Source organism: Podarcis melisellensis (assembly GCF_964234715.1).
Source record: "Podarcis melisellensis genome assembly, chromosome: 1".
Taxonomy (NCBI): Eukaryota; Metazoa; Chordata; class Lepidosauria; order Squamata; family Lacertidae; genus Podarcis; species Podarcis melisellensis.
The window spans coordinates 92,522,600-92,542,483 of NC_138528.1; the positions used below are offsets into that span (position 1 = coordinate 92,522,600).

General features: G+C 42.5%; 1 protein-coding gene across 4 annotated transcripts in view; it reads left to right on the forward strand.

Moving 5' to 3' along the window:
- Window positions 1-886: 886 nt before the first annotated feature.
- The window catches only part of LOC309376000 (UPF0538 protein C2orf76 homolog), a 30,055-nt gene continuing 11,057 nt past the window's right edge, over window positions 887-19,884 (forward strand). Inside the window, exons 1-6 of one of the 4 annotated variants that reach the window (XM_081922122.1) lie at window positions 887-987; window positions 3,204-3,356; window positions 4,569-4,619; window positions 7,024-7,061; window positions 7,207-7,288; window positions 12,445-13,137. In XM_081922122.1, coding sequence (XP_081778248.1) covers window positions 915-987; window positions 3,204-3,356; window positions 4,569-4,619; window positions 7,024-7,061; window positions 7,207-7,288; window positions 12,445-12,521 — 474 coding nt within the window. In that variant the 5' untranslated portion in view covers window positions 887-914 and the 3' untranslated portion in view covers window positions 12,522-13,137. The other 3 variants (XM_081922121.1, XM_081922123.1, XM_081922124.1) reach the window with 3 other exon arrangements.

Genomic DNA, 19,884 nt, shown 5'->3' on the forward strand with positions numbered 1-19,884 from the left:
AGAGAGGGGGCGGGCACTCGCCGGCCTTTGTTCCCACCACGATTCGGCAAGCGGCTGGGACTGACGGGCGGAAGGCAACGCCTGACTCCGATGGTGGCCACAGATGTATGTATAACCAAAATAGAAGACTAGCCTACCTCCCTGGTTCCTTACGTTGTTTGAAGACCCTCTTCGCGAGTGACGCAAAGGCCCATAGGCGTAGCCAATCCTGTATTTTTGTTGGGGAGGGGCAGGATTTTGTTAAGGGGGAAAGAACCGACGTGATTGGCCAATTAAGTAGGCATTCCTATTGTTTTACTTGATCTGGGCAGGGGGCAGTTGCCCCTCCTTTGGCTACGCCCATGACAAAAGCTGATAAAAATACATAAGGATTCATATTAAGGTTAAAGTAAGCAAGTATTTTGGGGGGATGGGGAAAAAGCAGCAACTACGATGACGTCTATCGAGGAAGCTGCGGGCTGCACATAAGGACTTTCGGAAGTCGTGCGCGTGCATGCATCCCGAGCTTAATTCTAACTTTAAAAAGCAGGCACCCACGATTATTAGTGGACCGTCCAGCGCCTGCTGGCTTGTTTTTTCGTTTGCAGAGGTAATGCTACGATAGGTGGACTCTGCAAGCCGGGGTTTCTTTTTTATGTTCTTAAGCAAAACTGCATGCTCAGAATAGCTACGGTTCTTATCTGGGTTAAGAACTCTTGATTAGCAATTTCAAATCATGGAAATTGCCCTAATTGATAGATGCAGACTATGCTGAGAAAATGTCATGATTTCTATCAATGCGCGGCTTCCCCCATTCTTGACCCGCACATGGAGTATTCGAACAGACTAGTCGACAACCGGAAGTATATCAACTTTAATGACGGCGGCCTCTGGATAATAAGCCCGAAAAGAGAAGCGCCTGCAGTCGAAAGGGAATGCCGAACGCGCAGCTTCAAGCCCTAGACCCCACCTCGCCAAAGGAGAAGATTGTTCCCGTCTCCGTAGACCGCAAATCATGCTATTTTAATATGAAACTGAGCGGTTGATTTGGGCTGGAAGTGGGTGTCTCAAGGCAACTTCAGCGCATTAAATATTTGCTGCGACGAACGGAGCGTTTTGCAGTATTAACAGTGGGCTACACTGCAGGGTTGTCATAAGCCACTATTGGCCACAGCCTTCTCCCCAACCTGCAACAATGGGGAGAATGGACTGTACCGCAAAGCAATTTTAATACATTTTAAAATTCTGATTACACTTTTCACGCGAATGTAAACGTGAATAATAGTAATAATAATTATACCCCGCTCATCTGGCTGGGTTTCCCTAGCAACTCCGGGTAGCTCCCAACAGATTCCGCTGTACAGTGCAAATCCCAAATAAAGCAGAGAACATGAAACACGTATGTAAACCTCTGAGTTTCAAGAACGTGTATGTATATAAGATTGCAGGTTAAGCTTTCTACAAGTTCCATATCTCTATATTTCCCATATAGTGTTAACCGGCCATGGGTTTTGCTCTCTCTATGGGCAAAGTTGCCGTCAATTATAAAGGGACCAGTGGGCGACGCAACTCCGCCAGTAGGGCGGGAGAAATGTGCTCGCGACAGCCAATCGTTAGCGAGTTCGTGGAAGGCGTTTGCAGAGGAGGCGAGGCTGTGTCTGGAGGCTGCCGGGGAAACGCGGCGTCTAAGTACAGTACTGTACCAGGAAGTGGAAGTCCTCTGCCTGAGATTGGGCCACGTGTTTGGAGGGAAGGCGTTTGCCTGGAGCGCCGGTGAGGCAAAGTCCGGGGAGCATGAGGAGAGCGGGATTCGTCGTGCGAGTTGGTCGGGGATTCCCAGTAGCAGCAAGAATGACATTTCCTAGCCTGACATGAGAATGGTGTCAAGCGCAGAATTGCTCCACGTTCTGTTTGATACTTTGGTCGCTATAGTGGTTTTGCAGAGGATTGACGCAATTATTTATATATTGGCGCCCGCCATAAGGTGATTTCACCACTCTGAGCTAAGTGGTGGTGCTTCGTCCCTGCACCGCTACACCATTGAGCAAGAGACTAATAAAATAAAAATAGAGTTTGGAGTGATACTCAGGGAGATTTGGGTTGGATGGCTCCGACCCCAGTGCCCTGGTACATTGTGTGTAGCGAAAAATAGTATCTGGGAGAGTACAACGTTTGTATTTGTGCATTATGAGCAAATGTACAGTTCATGGTGCTAAAAACTAAGTGTCTTAATTAGACACAGCGCTGCTTGACTTTTACTAAACATTATTTATGCCACCGTGTGGTATTGGTGTAGCTTGCATGATGCTCTGAACGTGCCAGACCAAAAGTGGGTGGGGCAAACACCCTTTTACTTAAATGGTTAAAACGACAAAATAGTATATTCTAGCAAATAAGGTACAGCAAGTAAATGAAACATCTGTTTACAAGTACAGACTGTATTACAACAAACTGGAAGTGGCACAAGAATGAACATTGTAAAAACTTTGCTAAATCACTGATTAAACAATCTGGCCTTTTGAACAGCAGGGGTATTTTTTTGTTTGTTTGTTATTATGCTATGTATTTTTGTGTTTTATATTGTAAACCTCCCTGTGATCTCAGGATGGAGGGCAGTATAGAAATTTAATAAATATTATTCACCCAATAGTACCTGCAAGTCACCATTTTAGATTTGTTTCGCTAGGTTACTTATTGTCAACTGCTTAGAGGTTTTATTGCAGTCAAGCGGTATATAAATTTTGTTCACTTGAAAGTGAGTAGAATCCTCAATTGGTGCCGGAGGGGAATCCTTCCAGTGCAAATGCTAGATTCAAAAGAATGATACAGTATTCCACAGGGCAGGGATGGGTTAAATTCCCCTTTGCTGTCTACTACAACCCTGCCAATTGTTAGCCCCTAGGGGCTGCTCTTGTGTGTGTGTGTGTGTGTGTGTGTGTGTGTGTGTGTATGTATGTGTGTGTGTGTGTGTGTGTGTGTGTGTGTATATATATATATATATATATATATATATATATATATATATAAAGTTCTGGTTAGATATCAATATGCATTTTGGGTACAATTCTTTTATGTACAACGCTGGATTACATCTTAAACAAATAAAAGAACTTGAAGTTTTTTGCTACTGAAACATTGATTGTACCCAATGCTAGGACCTTATGCTCTTGTTTTTTCCAAAAGCAAGCTCCTTCATTATGTTGCTTTACATTTTTGCCTTCCAGGTACTTGTTGGATAACTCACATGTCATCGGAAGACGTTACTGTCACTGTTCGTCTAGTTCGCTCCTTTGAGCACCGTAATTTTAAACCTGTTGTGTACCATGATGTTACTCTGGATCAGACTGTCGGAGAGTTTATTGAATTTGTGAAGAATGGTAAGAAACTGTTACGGCTGGCTAGTGCTTCTTGGTGTGCCAAGGAACATGTGGCGGGGGGGGAAGTGGGGGGACACTGCCCCATGCTGATAGGCCCCAGGGAAGAGCTGTAGCCCAGTGCTTTGCATGCAAAAGGTACCAAGTTCAATCCCTGGCATCTCTAGGTAGTGCTGGGAAAAGCTTCTTCCTGAACCCCTGGAAAGCCAATCAGTGTTCATGATACTAGGATAGATGAACCCAATGGTCTGATTTGGTATAAGGCAACTTCCTATGTTTTTACTATGTCATCGCCTGGATAAACAACGCTCTAGGAATCCGTAGGTTGCATTCTATTGCTCATCCTTCAGAGGACCCTCAGCTTCTCAGAGACATGTCACATATAAGGCTTCTTGCAGTTATGGATCTACAGTGGTACCTCGGGTTACATATTCTTCAGGTTACATACGCTTCAGGTTACAGACTCCACTAACCCAGAAATAGTACCTTGGGTTAAGAACTTTGCTTCAGGATGAGAACAGAAATTGTGCTCCGGTGGTGCAGCAGCAGCAGAAGGCCCCATTAGCTAAAGTGGTGCTTCAGGTTAAGGACAGTTTCAGGTTAAGAACGGACCTCCGGAACAAATTAAGTACTTAACCCGAGGTACCACTGTAATAGTGTGGATGGAATTCATGGGATTATGATGACTGTTCACAGATACTGGGATGTATTGTGCATGATTTTAACCTGTAATTTCAAACATCCTTTGGTACACTTAATGTGCCACTATAAGCCTTTTCCATGTTTTTTTTGGAACTTGGATTCCATTGATTTGTATGACTTGGACTGCAGGAGCACTTACTTGGGAGTAAGCTCCATTGGACGCAGATGAACATATTTTTGAGTAGACATGCATAGGATTGTGCTGCTGATTCTAAGAACAGATAATAACTGTGGGCAGGATTCACTTAAAGCAGGAGCCCAGGGCAAGAACTTCTGCTTGTGAAATGGGGCTTCCCCCATCTTCTCCCCATGCCCCCCCCAAACTGGCTCGGGGGGGCTTGGAAGAACCCTCAAAAGAGTGTGCAGGGGAAGGAGGGATGATTGCTCCACCTGGAAATGCTTATACAAATGGAACAACTGGAAGAATGCAGTGTTGAATTTTACCCATTGTGTGTATCTTGTTAAATCCAAGTGAAAATGGTTAATGTTCCTTTTCAACATTTTTTTTTCTAGATGTGGTATTAAGGACAGGACTTCCACCTCCTTTTAAAAAATATAGATATGGTATGTATCTTTCCTTGCACTTCCATTAAATTGGTTTATTTGCATCGGGGTTAGCCTGTGATGCCCTCTGGATGTTGTTGGACTACAACTCCCATGAGCCTCAGCTAGCTTGGTGAGGGATGATGGAAGATGTAGTTCAACAACATCTGGAGGGGACCTAATTAGATACCCATTGTGGTTTTTTTGTGAGGGGAAGCTGGATGTAGAGGTTGGGCTGGAAAATAATTGGGAGTTTTGGTTCCATGACAGGTTAAGCTTTACCTCATGGAATAATTAAACCGTTGTACATCTTGGAATTCATTTCAGTATTAGCCTGCAGATTATTCATGCTGGTGTTAATTGGCAGCATTGTCTTTTGGGTATTAATTTTTTTATCATCTTCCTTAAGTGCCTTTTAAACTCGCCTCACATGTTGAAGTGCTGCTCATGACCCACAATCCTTTGGAACTGCAGTTTCCTCCGTGCTTCTGCATTTCAATATCCAGCAACTAATTGTGAGGTCAGAAGGGGTAGCCAAGCAGGAGCAAGAAGCATGGAATGAGAGGCTTATGTGTGGAAATAATTTACATAGTAAATAAGAAGAGAGTGGGAATGAGGCTGGAGGTAAACAGGAAAGAGCTTAAGTATGAATTTGTGAAACGGATATAAAATTGAAAGCAAAGTATTTTATTAATCATTGAAAACAAACAGGATTTGGGCTGCAAAATCAAATATATTTGATTTGGCAATATAGTATATATAATATATCTAGCTTGGAATCTGACATTTTGAAAACTTTCAACTTTCAGGGAGCAACAATTAAACAGCAGGTTTCTCCTGCTTGTTGTCAAGAAGATCTAGGCTTGGCTCAGGAGTTACAGGGGACATTTGTAGTGGTTACTAGTTGCAGTACTTTGCAGTTCAGCCCTGTCTTGGGATAGGGGGAGAAACTGAATTCCGTTTGCCTTTAATGCTGAATGTATCAAATTTGCATTTTCTGAAACAAAGTTCTCTAACCAGTGTTTACAAACATGCACATAGGTGGGGAAATGTGTATAAAAATGAAGATATTAGTGAAAACAGCATGCAAAACATACAGTACCATATTAAGAAAAAATCCTTGCAAAATGTGTACATTAGGTGAAAATAGCATTAAAATTTTAATGAAACAATAGCACTAAATTTTAATGATCATAGCACTTAATTTTTATGAAAAAATTGCAAACTGCTGCAGCATCTTGGAGAACTGAGTTTAAGATTGAAAAAAATAAGAAACTGAGAACCGAAACTGACAGGTTTCGCTCTCTCCCACACAATCCATTATAGTTCTTCATTAACTGTCGGCAAGAAAACAGCAGTTTAGCTAATGGATGGGTGGTTTTTTGGTTGTGAACATTTGCCTTTTGCCTTGCTTTGCTAATGCATAACATAATAATGGTTACAAAAGCAGCAGGTATTGATAATAAGAAACCAGAGTGCAATTATCAGAAAAAAGCAGCCATTTGAAGCACACCTACTTTAAAATAAAATGCTGCTCATAGCTTGAGGGTATGACTTTCCTGAAAACACCGATAGGTAGGCTGGACATTCAGCAACAGTATAGCAATTGCAAGACATGGTGGTTGTTTCATATTTTACTTTACTTTAAATAGGTGATTGCCACTTACTTTGCAGAGATAAAGAAAAAGTCAGTTGTAATGTGGCCTCTCTGTGTTTGGTATACAGTAAAAGGTCCTCAGTGAGTGTCCTTAGCAAACACCACCAGCTTTTATATTTCATGCACAATTCAACATGTTTGTTGCAAGTAGAGGTTTATCAAGTAGGGATGTATTCTGAGGTTGCCTCCAATCCGGATTGGGAAACTGTGATTATATTAGGAAGAAAGATGATCTCGTATCACACAACTTCTGATTAACAGTTTAAAAAGGGACCTGCTTTCTGTGTGTGTGTGAGTTTTTACTTTTAAACCATATAACTACTAATCAAAACTGCGATTGGAAATTCAGATTCATTTTGTTGCTTGAATTCTGCAGCCTATACTGTCAACTGGGTTTTTAATTTATTTGTATTTTTGAGTAGTCTTAAGGATTCTGCTCGGTGTTTGTGTTCAGGGCTTAATGGATGTGAGATTAGATTGCATGTTTCTAAGTATATAAACCTTCTACAGCTGATTCCGTTAGTATTTTTGAGCTGGTAAAGAACAAGTCTCTGTTGAATTCGGAGGGATTTTCTAGGATTGTGATGATGTTGTACTGCCTGTCCAATTCTAGTTGAGAGAAGCAAAATAAGAAGAAAAATATTGCAAGGTAACAAATGTGCGGGAAGAATGTATGGTCTGATGCACAAGACCTTAGATGGAGCATTATAGCTAAATGCCCAGTAGAAGAAACAAAAAACCTATCTCAAAGCAAGCAATCTCTTTCAGATACAATGAAGATTCTTCACCAGGCGCATGGCTCTAAGGTACATCTTATGACTGCTCACTCCCCTCCTAAATCTCTCTAAATTTAATTTGTTCATGCTGGAAGGTGCCTGCCTTCTAGTAGGGTATAATGTTATTTGACTACTCCGTATTTATTTTCATCCCCTCCTCCCCCTCCATTTCTAGACCAATGAACTCGTCGTGAGTTTAGAAGATGATGACAAACTCATTTTGGCAGAGGACAGCACCCTGAAAGCCGCTGGTGTAGGTTGGTAGTGGGCTGGGATTGACTGAAGCCTCAGCTCGTTGTTCTTGTCATTATCCTGGCTGATTATGTTTGGATAGCCTGCTGAAAAGCAAATGCTAAACCTGATGTTCCATACGCAGCCTGACTATTATTGAGGACCAGTGTGTATGTGTGCTTAACGTACATTCAAATCATTGGGTTCGAGGGCCCCATGTACCTCTCTTCAGAATGCTAATGGGGGTATTCCCTCTGTCGTCCCGTCCCCACCGCGAAATAAAAAGGTTATGCTTGGAATTCTGTTGAGGGTAATTTTAAATGACTGACAGCTTGGTTATTCGTACCGTGCCTGCCTCATCTTTTTAGCGACGTTTACACTGATGCTTTGGTTGGAAATTTAAGCAGTGTAACTAGTGAGGAGTAATGAGGAGAGCCTGTTCAATAATGTTCAGTTCTGGAGAGTCACCAAGATCACTTGAGAGGGAATATAAGTATAAAAAGGGAATATTGGAACACATTTGCTTGCTGCCCGATTGGGAAGTGCCATAGGCCATGTCATGCAGCGATAAATGCAAGGTAACAGTGTTGTGTGACAAACCAGGTGTCCGCTGGGTGGGTGTAAACTTTTGCTCCACATAAGCCAGCTGAACTTCTGAAACATTCGTTGAGCAGGTAGCGATCACATCTCATTCGATTCACGTTATACGAAAAAGAAAAGTAAGCTTTTGGGTTGATACTCTGGCTGGCCTGTGAGGTAGTCAAACGATTCAGGCTTACTGATGGCATGAGGAGAGCTAGGTTCTGGTCTTTTGTTTACTGGACCATCAAGCTTCCCAGTTAACTGCTGAGATTTTAAATATATGTATTTTAAAACAAAATTTTATTGGGTTTTTAAACAAGTACAAATACAAGAACCATTAAACACTTATCCAGCAGTACAGTTAATGGTGCTTGTTTTATACCTTTATACACTCGCTTACATATTCAGCAATCAAATGTATTACATGATGAAGAGATTTTAAATATTAAATCAGTAAGGTGTGTTAGGGCATTTCTGCATTCAGTTAATTTTGGGGGTTGATAAGATCCCAACCTGGTATTTCCAGATGTTTGGGACTATAACTCTCCATCATCCTTAGCTCTTGCTGGTGGGGGCTCATGGGAGTTTTAGTGCAAAACACGAGGAGGGCACCTGACTTGGAAAGCTGATGCAGTGTTGTTAAAAGCTCTGCACCTATAGGGGAGCTTCATTATGAGACAATGATACGCTGTATCTGCATGGCTGGCCTCTTTTTCCTGGCAGAAATATGCTTTTGCTACTGTAAGGGAAAACTTCCTTTGCTTCTTGGAAGTGTTCTAAAACAGCTGTTTAGTGGAACACCGGTGGGATCTGCAGCAAAATGTTACAGCATGGAGGTGGCTGTTCCATCCCATCTCTTCAGTTTTTCCTGCCTCTCTCCGACAGTCAGCATTCCATGGTCTCTGAGCATACGCAGCCCTCATTGCATTGTTTTGGGCTCTTATCCCCCTTAGGGCTTCTCTCTCCCTTCCTAAAGCTTTTTGCACCTCTTCAAACTTTTCAGTCCCCCTCCTCCCACCCCTTCTTGCCCTCTGACGGTAGCATTTTGGCTACATAAGCAATGGCACTCACAGTGTAAACATCAGGAATGGAGGGAATGACTGTGGTTATAAACAGAGCAATAGGGATGTGGGCTTTCCAGAAATGTTTGAATTGGCTCATTTAGGCTAATTTGCATATTTGGCTAATTTGTAAAGGGTAATTATCATTGGAAAATGTTATGGCGCCCTAGAGAGTGACCTGACTTCGCATGCTGATGCTACTTGGATTTTGTAAGCAAATCCAACTACTTTGAAGCTGCCAGTTCCCGTATTTGCAATTGGCATCCATTAATTGTTGCTAATGAACTTATGGAAATGGAAAACTTTGCATGGGGCGGGGGGGGGAAGCTCCAGAATTCTTATCATCTGCACTGAACCAGAAACATGGGCAGCTGCTATGTAGGTATACTCTCAACGAAAGCCCTGGAACAGATGTGTCCTGTAAGAACCTAAATCAGACATGCCCAAACTCGGCCCTCCAGATGTTTTGAGACTACAACTCCCATCATCCCTAGCTAACAGGACCAGTGGTCAGGGATGATGGGAATTGTAGTCCCCAAACATCTGGGGGTTGCCTGACCTAAATGCTTTTTTGCTGTCTTGTGAGATTGGCTTTCTTAGGCCAGTCTTCTCATGGTGGAGATGTAGGAGGCAAGCATTAAAGGAAGCTGTATACCTTTTGCCTGAATATTTGGACCATAGAAATTTTGCTTCATGAAGTGGAAGAATTATGTTCAACCCTCCCCCAGAATGGGGTTCTCAGCTGGTGAAACACTTAATGAATTGAATTTGAATTGAACAATCAATTTGAACAATTAAATTGAAACGCTAAGAGACTTGGGCACTTTTAAAAGGACTCTCTGATTGAACTGAGTCAGATACAGAGGGCTGTCATCACTGCCCCTTTTTACTATTTTGGTTTGGCTAGTGATGTAGCCCAAGAAGATACAGAGGAGGGGATATGGACCTTTGCGTTCTCTACTTTCTGAAGTTGGGAAATGCATCCTTCCTTTATGGCAGGGGTGCAGAAACTTGCAGCCTTCCAGCTGCCGTTGGACTCCCAACTCCTAAAAGCCCAACATGCTTGGCCAGAAACCAGGGCTGCAACATCAGGAGTGCCACAAGTTACCCACTTCTCAACCTGTGCTGCTGCTGCTGCTTCTTTGGCGACCACTTGTAGCCAAGTAAGATTGTCTTCCATAAACACAGTTTTAACAGTGAGTCCATAAGTGACTGTGGAGGCCAGTTCTGGATCCACATGTCCTTTCACAGCAGGGACATATATTTCCGGGCGGGAGTTGATCACGGTAAGGGTTTGCCAAGCGTGCCTTCCTCTTAGCACGTTTCCCCCTTTCATTCTGAGCTTGAGCATCTTCAGAACGCATGACACCTTTGGTAAAGGCTGTTCCCCAACTGGAGCGCTCGCATGCCAGTATTTCCCAGTTTTTGGTGTTTATACTACATTTTAAAGATTTGCCTTGAGAGAGTCTTTGAACCTCTTTTGTTCACCACCGGCATTGCGCCTACCATTTTAAAGTTCAGAGTAGAGTAGTTGCTTTTGAAGACGACAGTCTCCTTGTCACAAGGAGGCTCTAGTAACTAAACCAGAAAGATCCTGCATTCAAAGAAATGTGGTTCTTGAGGGAGTGGACAGTGGGGGTCAGTGTGTGAACCTGAAGCTTGCTGCTTATTTCTCCCAGGTTATAAACCCAGGAGTGAAATGTTAGAGCCCTGTGGAACATGTGTACTCTGTATCCACGAGGCCTCTTTTAAAGGACTCACCCTGTAGAAACAGGCCCTATACCTGGAAGTGCTTGGGAGAATTAACTTTTTTTTAATTGGCAACAATTGTCTGATAAATGAGGCTTAACTGTCTCGTGGGGAAGGGCTGGAACTCAGTGGTAGAGCACCTGCTTTGCATGCAGAAGGTTGAAGATTTATTTTATTTATTTATTGAATTTATATTCTGCCCTATCCCCAGAGGTCTCAGGGTGGCTTGCAGAAGATTCAATCTCCAGCATGTGAAGAAGCTCTACCAGAAACCTTGCGAGAGCTGCTGCCGACAATACTGAGCTAAATGGACCAGTGGTCCGCCTTGACTTAAGGCAGCATACCACCATCTCCCTTTTGTTTTGCAAGTACAGTGGTACCTTGGGTTACAGACTCCGCTAACCCAGAAATAGTACCTCGGGTTAAGAACTTTGCTTCAGGATGAGAACAGAAATCGTGTGGTGGCAGCGGGAGGCCCCATTAGCTAAAGTGGTACTTGAGGTTAAGAACAGTTTCAGGTTAAGAACGGACCTCCAGAACAAATTAAATTCTTAACCCAAGGTACCACTGTATATTGAATGACAGAGGTTCCCAAACTGTGGTCCACGAGCTTCATTCAGATGGTTTGCAGCGGGCCTGTGAGGAACATTTAGAATTTGAATGCTGTAGAATTTTATGGCATTCAATAAAACATATAAGAAATAAAAGAAGCAATAGAAATACAATTAAGAATTACAACACAGCACATTACAATTGTGAAAAAAGGAAGAAAAAATATGATTAAGTGACCCACCAAGACCCTCAACCATTTTTAAGAGGTCCAGGGGGGAGGGCAAAAAAGTTTGGGAACTGCTGCTGTATCTTCCTCTTTTTCCCTTGCCCCCAGTTTCCGCAGGCATCCTAGCCAATATTCAGAGTTGCTGCCCCTCGCTCCTGTTTTGCATTACACAGGCAGACTTCATTAACTTCTGGTTTAGTTTATTAAAAAAAATAAAACCGGTGGAACTTAGTCGTGGCTTGCCACTTCAAAAGAATCCGACGTCTCTTAATTGTGATGGCTTTCCGTCAGCTCCATCCTCCGCTCTGAATTAGTAATGTTGCTGACTTACTGTTTTAGAAGAGGAAGTCCTTGACCCGCTGGTGGGAAGAATTGTGGCTGCTCTGAACCTTTGCGGGTCCTTCAGCTCTGCCATATCCCCTGTGGATAATTAGAGGCATTTGAAGGTATTGCTGGAGAAGCCAATTTGTGTCTTTCACTTTGCATATTGTTGAAGCCTCATGAATTAATCATCGGCAGGGCAAAAAAATTAGCTCCCTCAGACGCACGTTTTTTTATGGGTCATGAGGGAGAATGTAAAGTGATCTGTAAAATATTCTACTCATCCTCTAAGTATTAAATTATTATGGCTACAGGTTAATTTCAGGGGGATATCCCCCCTCCCGCGGAACAGAATGAGGAACTTTGTTATTTTCCCATGTATTCTGAAGAGAAGCACTGGATTGATTTATGGAATGCTCTGCGAATGGTTTCATAGCCCTTGTTTTAAAATGGTGCCTTTTAACAAGGGTGCTGTTCTTGCCCCTGGCTGTAGTATGCTGTTGGGGTTGGGTGTACTAAGCGCATTCTTGCTATTTGGATCTGATGTAAAAACAAACAAGCGAATAACTAGCAATAGCCTTGAACCATAGAGTATTCAGCACCATCTGTGATTCTAATTAATGTTAATCTAACGTTCTGTGGCTTGAAAATTAATGTTTTCACCAAACACGCTCAATATTTTTCCTTTCAGCAAATGAAACGGAGCTCGCATTTTTCTGCATGGATGATTACAGGAAATATAAAGCCAATCCCGTCGCTACCTGGTGAAGACTTTGCAACTTGGGAGAAGATTCCCCCGCTGCTTGTTTTGTGAGGCTTTGTAAATTCTTAAACCTTAAAAAGCTGTATATTATAGGTATTATGAATTTTGTTTGCAGGAACAACAAACCCTTCTTTTCAGACAGTTGCTATCTTCAGTTCTTTTCAAACACAAGCCCCTACTCACAAATCGTATGGGAAGTGTTTTACAGTGGAAACATACCAATCCACCATACATTTTTAAAATGTGAAATGTTGGCTGTGGACAAGATGTAAAATGTAATTAACTAACACCAGTATTTTATTAGGGCTGTGCCTTTGCCTTGGATGAGATGCAAGTCAGAGGCAAAAATCTCTTCCTTGGAGGCACTTGGACCTCCTTAGAATCCAAGGCAGCTTGAGTCCGAGGTGAAGCTGGCTGACTTCAAGACTTAGGAAATATATTGGGCTATTTTTATTATTATTATAGTCAAGGGGAAGACATCTCAGACTTTGGGAAATATGGCAAGATGACCTCTGCTTTGGATCTGAGGCAAAATATGATGCTAATCTGAGCTACGAAGCCATAGCCAAGCCTATGAGGTGGGGTTTTTCTGTACACAACCCAAATATATACGTAAGCTAATTTTCCATTCTTTTCCATTTGTAAAAAAAATCCTTTCTGTGTCTTCTGGATAAAATGTAAATGGGTACTTGCTGCTGAATGGTTATATGTTATTGCTACAAATCTGAAAAATTTCACGGAGTGGGGGTGGGGGTGGGAAGTGTTGTGTACAAACTTGGAAACTTTTGAAATAAAGGATTATTTATCGCAAGTGAGTCATTACTGCTGGGGCTGGGAATCCTGTGGGGTTTTTTCAGAATGGCTGCTGTTCAAAATCTTGTCACACCATAGCCAGTTCCTCCCTCAGAGCTCACTCTCAAAGATCCTTTTCTGTGAGGAAAATAATAAAGGAACAGGTGTGACTGATCCATTAGCACTAACCCATGCCAAATCTTTCATGTTCCATATTCAAATTCATTTCTTCAGCCTTGCAGACAAAATGCTTCTCTTCTTCTTATTTTTTTAAAGGGATGGCTAGAGTTCTAAGTGAAATACGTTCTTGTAAAACACAGGGGTGATGCTTGGTGGATTTGTGGGTAGCAAATGGAGAATTTTGTTTGTTCTTTTTGGAAATAGGGTGGAATTCCTTGTAGCACTGAGGAGATTGTTCCATCACCATAAGTATTTCGGCTTGCCTTACAGAACGAGCTCCTCTTTCCCCCCACCCACCATCACATGTTGTTCTGTGGGTTCTCCTGACACACTAGAGTAGATTTGGGGCAGAAGAAGAAGCTTCCTTGTAGTTGAACCTGCGCCCTATTAGCCTGTCATTTACCCTGGAGGGCATAAAACCATTTGCAGAGTCAATAATTTTTAGCAGCCCCTTTTGTGATGGGAATTTTACACCTGCTCTCCTTCCTTGGTTTTCTGATTGGGTGTAGATATGCAGTAAAATTCCTTGCACCATATTGGCTGGTTACTGGGGCTTCCAACAAGGTGGTGTGTTGCCATTTGGTCAGTGGCCATCCCAAGGCATGTTGGGATTATTTTCTCTGTTAGAATAATAGAATATACTTTGGTCTTAAGGGATAGCCATTTGGAGACCAGAATGTGTATTTAAGAGGTGGATAGTAACATAAATGCCTTGCAGATTTAAAGTCTGCAGCTTCCGTTTTGTGGTGTTCTTTAAAGAAAAGAGGTACAGGTGTGGTTCAGATATTTTCAGAACCTGGCAGCGTTTCTTTCTTTTTTGATGCACTTTGTCCATTGTGCACTGGCTCTTTTTGAAGGTTATTACAGTTGTTCCACTCTGTGCCTAGTGTTCCCACATTGTCCAGTTGTATTGCGCAGTGTAAGAAATCTGGAAATATCTAAAAAAACTCTTGAGCGAAAAGTTAATGCTGCTGCTGTTTCAGGAATTCTCCAGTGCGAAAGCAGGGGCATTTCATTGTTTGAGTGAGCTTTAACAATAGGGTCTCTGTTTTATTCCTGGCAACGATGCTTCTGAATTACGACTTTCTGAAGTACTGATTATTGTGTGTTTTCACTAGCTCTTTAAAATGACTCCCCGCCCCCAAAGGTATGGAGAAACACTAACATTGAAACATTTTAGTTTTAGATTTCTACCCCATCCTCTCCTCTACAAGCTGAGTGCCTCATTTCTGCTTACAGAAGGAGTCAGAAATACATAGTTCGAAATTGTGTAGTGATAAGCCTTGGTTGGCAGGCAGCAAAAAAAGTACTGGTGGAGCTCTGAGGTATAACGTTTTGAACTGCAATACAAGATGATGGCTGGAACATCAGAAACCCCAAGTAATTTTTGGCCTTTGGGAATGCATAAACTGTGCCTTCCAATTTTCTTTTCTGCAAAATGGTGGGTGTGAAAATGCCTAGGCTTCCTTAGAATTTAGTCCCAATTGAAATAAATGTGTTTTATAACTCATTCAGATTTTATGAGGGATTGCAGATGCACGAATAACTAACTTCTGAATATTTGATTAAGTTAATACCTGAATTGGAAACAGATGCATCTCCTTGTGTGTGCTGTGCAGTTCAGCTTGTGGCAGATACCTTACAGGGTTAGATCAATCACGATGCTTCAAGAATGTGGGGTGTTGGTGGTGATTTGGAAGCGCAAGCGATTGCAGATAAAATAATCTCTGCTACCAAAGTAACATGTGAATTGAACCTGTTTTCATGTCACTGCAAGCATTTAGATATACTGCCATGTAGAGAAGTGGATGACTCTGCCATGGTCATAAGGGAAACATCTTTTATTGTAGGGAGAACACAAATGTGTAGCTGCTCTTGGCTTCAAGGTTAAAAAGCAAATTTATGGTTTCTAGAGTGCTGAATTGAATTGACTGTAGGAGAAATGGTCAGGAGGATAAAAAAATTAGTAGCCGGTGAGAAAACCATGCCTACAGGGGGGCCAAAACTCTTTGGACGAAAAGTCACAAATGCAGAAAGAACGTATATCCTTCTGAACCTGGGTGAAACTGCCTTGCACTTCTGTGATGATGGATTTGAGGAGAACACAGAAGGGCTTGGAAAGAGTTTTGATTTTTATTACATAGAAGAGATAAAGCAGTGATTGGGAAGCAAAGTGAGAGATTTCTTTGGTGCCCAAGGAATGTAAGAGACACGTTGGGGGAGTTGTGGATGAACTACGGGGTGCAGGAGGCAAGAGACAAAGTTTCTGTATACATCCTCTTCTCACCCAAAACCCTGCAGTTTTTAATCTCCCTGTCACCAGCTGCTTTGAACTGATGGATATGCACCCAGTGACAGGGTCACAGAGCAAAGAGAACATTGGGAGTCTTGTTAGGCGAGGGATTTTCAGCTCCTTGTGTTGTCTGAGCTGTGCTAGCATGCTATTTTTCTGCAAAGGTAAGGGGCAGAGACTCCTTACCCCCCCCACAATTTAGCTGCCTAGCACATCAGGACGCTTGTCCTCTACTTGAGTTGGTGCGAGTGTCCCATTCAGTTTGGTTTACTCGTGTCGTAAGTGTCACCTTGCAGCTGTTCTCCGAGTGACAAGCACATGGTTTGCCGACAGCCGTTTCTGGAATTTCAGCAAGCACGACTGTGGCAGACAGACACACTAGTTGCTTTTGAAGAAAGACCAATGCAATTTTACTCTGCAGGGAGAAGCGAGAAGCGGATTTGTCTGCGGCAAAAGCCACAAGGTGTCAGCACAGCCTGTGCTTTTGTTTTGCAGGTGCAAGGAAAAATAGTGATGCCTTTATGAATAACCATTAGTGAACTGGTTTAACCCAAGGGGCCTGTGTTCTCTATGCCCGATGAAATGCCAAAGGCTGCGCAGACAAATATTTGCTGGACTGATGTTAAGCAAAAAGCCAGGGGAAACTCCTAGCTTGCTTCTCCTGTATGTTAATCCTCTTTATTATATGCTAACCTGAATCTATTCCCTGCAGATCATGGATGTGGAATCTTCTTCATGCTGTTAATTTAGTTCTGTTTGTGTAAAACAGATCTGGTTTGCTGAAATAGTGTGCATTCATTGCAATTCGGTCGTTAAAGATATTGATCACAGAAAAAGTCATCTGCATGTTTACTTGGGAGCAACTGCCATTGTACTGTTACTTCTGAGTGTGCATGCATAGAATCAGGTGTACAGCTTCCTTAAGAATACATATGCAGAAGCAGGTGTGGCTGAAACTGATGGGGCTTCTGTAGGAATAAATATGGTCAGTACTGTGTGCTAACATCAAGGCTCCCCCCCCCCCCGCTGGAACTCACCTGAACTCAGTTCTGGCACCTCTCAGGTGGATGCCATTGCCATTATAAGAGAACAAGGGAGGCATTCACGGTGAATTCCGGCACCTCTTTTTCCATAAGAAGAAGAGTTTGGATTTGATATCCCGCCTTTCACTCCCCTTCAGGAGTCTCAAAGCGGCTAACATTCTCCTTTCCCTTCCTCCCCCACAACAAACACTCTGTGAGGTGAGTGGGGCTGAGAGACTTCAGAGAAGTGTGACTGGCCCAAGGTCACCCAGCAGCTGCATGTGGAGGAGCGGAGACGTGAACCCGGTTCCCCAGATTAGGAGACTACCGCTCTTAACCACTACACCATAGCACTAAGTAACATGTATTTATTAATTTACAAAACATAACCAATACTTGCCTACAATGGATGCAAATATAGCTGGGGTATTTCGTGTCTATTTCGTTGTATTAAATTACAGTTGATCTTAGGGGTGAATATAAAACATCCCACCCCATAAATCCTGCTTCAAATTAAGTGCTTGCTAGATCCTAAGACTTTGAAAGGGAAAGCTTTGCATAATGGAAACTAGTGGAATTGAAAAAAATAAAAAAATCCAGTGCAAATACCTAGGGAGTGTTTGAAAGCTTTACCTGCAGAGGTTAAGCTTCAGTGCAAGAATTTAAATGAACTCACTTGAAGCCATGTGCCAAATAAGCTCATCAAAATTCTGCATCTCCTAAGTAGGAGATGGTGTCTTCGACATGTTGCATTCTTTTGAGGTAGTGGCTAAAAAGAAAAGTGATGAAGGCAATCGTTGCCTTTCCTCTTTTGCTTCTTCCCTTTTTCCTGCTATAGCTTTTTAAAACAGAGAATGAAGTGACTTTTGTTGCCTCGAGATATCCTAGGTCATTGTATGGATCAGTAAAGGTTCCCTGACAGTGTTTCCTCCCTATCTTAAGCCAAGAATGAAACTGTGGTGAGATGGCAGAGGAGCTGCTCAGAACATCATCCCAGCATCTACAGGTGCAGCGAAGGCTGTTGGCTAGCTCATCCCTGAGCTGAATGGAAAACTCACAGGGATGGCTTTCTGCGTCCCAACTCCCAATGTTTCTGTCATGGACTTAACATGCCACTTGGAGAAACCAGCCAAGTATGATGACATTAAGAAGGTTGTGAAGGCAGCTGCCGACGGCCCTATGAAGGGTATCCTGGGATACACCGAGGACCAGGGTGTCTCCTGTGACTTCAGTGGTGATACCTACTCCTCCATCTTTGATGCTGCTGCTGCTGGCATTGCTCTCAACGATCACTTTGTGAAGCTGGTCTCCTGGTACGACAATGAATATGGATACAGCAACCTCGTGGTAGACTTGTTGGTTCACATGGCATCAAAGGAGTAAAGGCAGAGTTCCATTTCTTATTTTCTTACAACTCGGCTCTGTATCTTGCAGTAGGAGGCCTTCTCTTGTTCCATCTGCCTCTGAGGAAGTGGAGAGGCTGGAAGAAACTTGACTGTTTCAGTAACATCTCCCCTCTCAAGAAAGTCATCACTGTCTCAAAAAATAAAATAAATAAAATAAAATAATGGCTCTCCCCTTCCTTAGAAGAAGCTCAGAGGCTAGGTGACTAGCCTATTGAATAAAAATAATATCAAATATTAAATAAAGACAATAAATATTAGTGCAGGGGAATCTCTATTGGCCTTAGGATTCCCTCCCTCCCTAGAACTTGGTGTTTCGCAAGGGGAGAAAATGTGCCTCAAACAGCCGAATTAGGATAAAATGCAAAGGAACTTTAGAAAGAACTTTTTTTTTTTACTGCGAATAAGAAAGAAAATAAATAGCAGGGCTTCGCTAGTATCAGTGCTTCCATTTCATAGATATATATCCTGGTTACACTTTGTACAAGATAGCAACAGGACGCATTAAAGTTCCAGTATGAGGCAGGATAGTAACTGGTTAAAACTCCCAAGGCACAATTGGGGCAGTGCAGAAAACATCAATGGTAAGCAGTATACATTTTCATGTCTCTCATTTTGCAGCAGTATATCCATACAGAATATAAATAGAAAAATAACATAGGTATGTATCTTCAAACAAGCGTCACGTAACCCTTCTGTCCAGTACTGATGGGTTAAAAATGCAGAAACTATTTACAAAAGATTTTTGGTTTGCAACTTTTTTTATTTATAAAGAGGCTTTATTCTGTTTAACTTCTCGTATGTTCTTGTATGTTTTATGGGTTGTAGACAAAGGAAGGTGCTGAAACCTGGCCTCCTCCATGTTTGTATGTAAAGCAGCTGGGGTTCATTTGAAGAAATGATGAATGAGAATGTAACAACTATATGGGCATCTTACAATATGAACAGGTGGCCTGTCAAGTTACAGCTGCCAGAGCTCTGTGTCTTCCTTGTGTGCACTGCATAAGGATCTGTCTGGGGCTGGAGGGTGTGTGTTTGTGTATTTCTGGATCTTGTGGTTGTGGAGGGAAGTCGGAAAATATCGGTGGTATCTGTTAAAAGCAAAGAGGCTGGATCCCCACAGGATTTCCATTGCAAGGGCACAGTCACGGAGGCTTACAGTTCTCTCACCATGACTGTCGTTATCTTCCAGGTCCCCAAACAACTGCACCCCCTCCTTCTGCTTGCCCCCCTGGGCAGCACAGTACAAGCTTAGCCCTCCCTGCTGAATTTTGCGTCTTGAAAGCAGACAAAAATGTGGAAAGCAACCCTGTGGAAATACGTTGACATTTTTTTAGAATATCTGGAGAGGAGCTACGCTTTGCTACTCCCGAGTAGCAGCCTTGGCACAGTTTAGCAAGAGAGGGGCATGCTAGAGAACATAAGGGACCACTTGCCTATGGTTGGTGGTGCTTTTCTCTCCCAGTCCTTTTGCTTCTCCCATGGTAGTGCGGTAGCTACCCTGTTGCTTGCTAAAGAAAAGCAGGTAGCACTTAGCTGTCTGATCACTGGGAAGTTTCTCCTCTAGACCTGCATAAAATTGTGACAAGTAATACTCCACCTCTCTGTCTCAGCTCTTCGGTCACATTGGATTTCTCGATTCTTGTCCTCACTGGGGTTTTGCTTATAAATAGGGTCA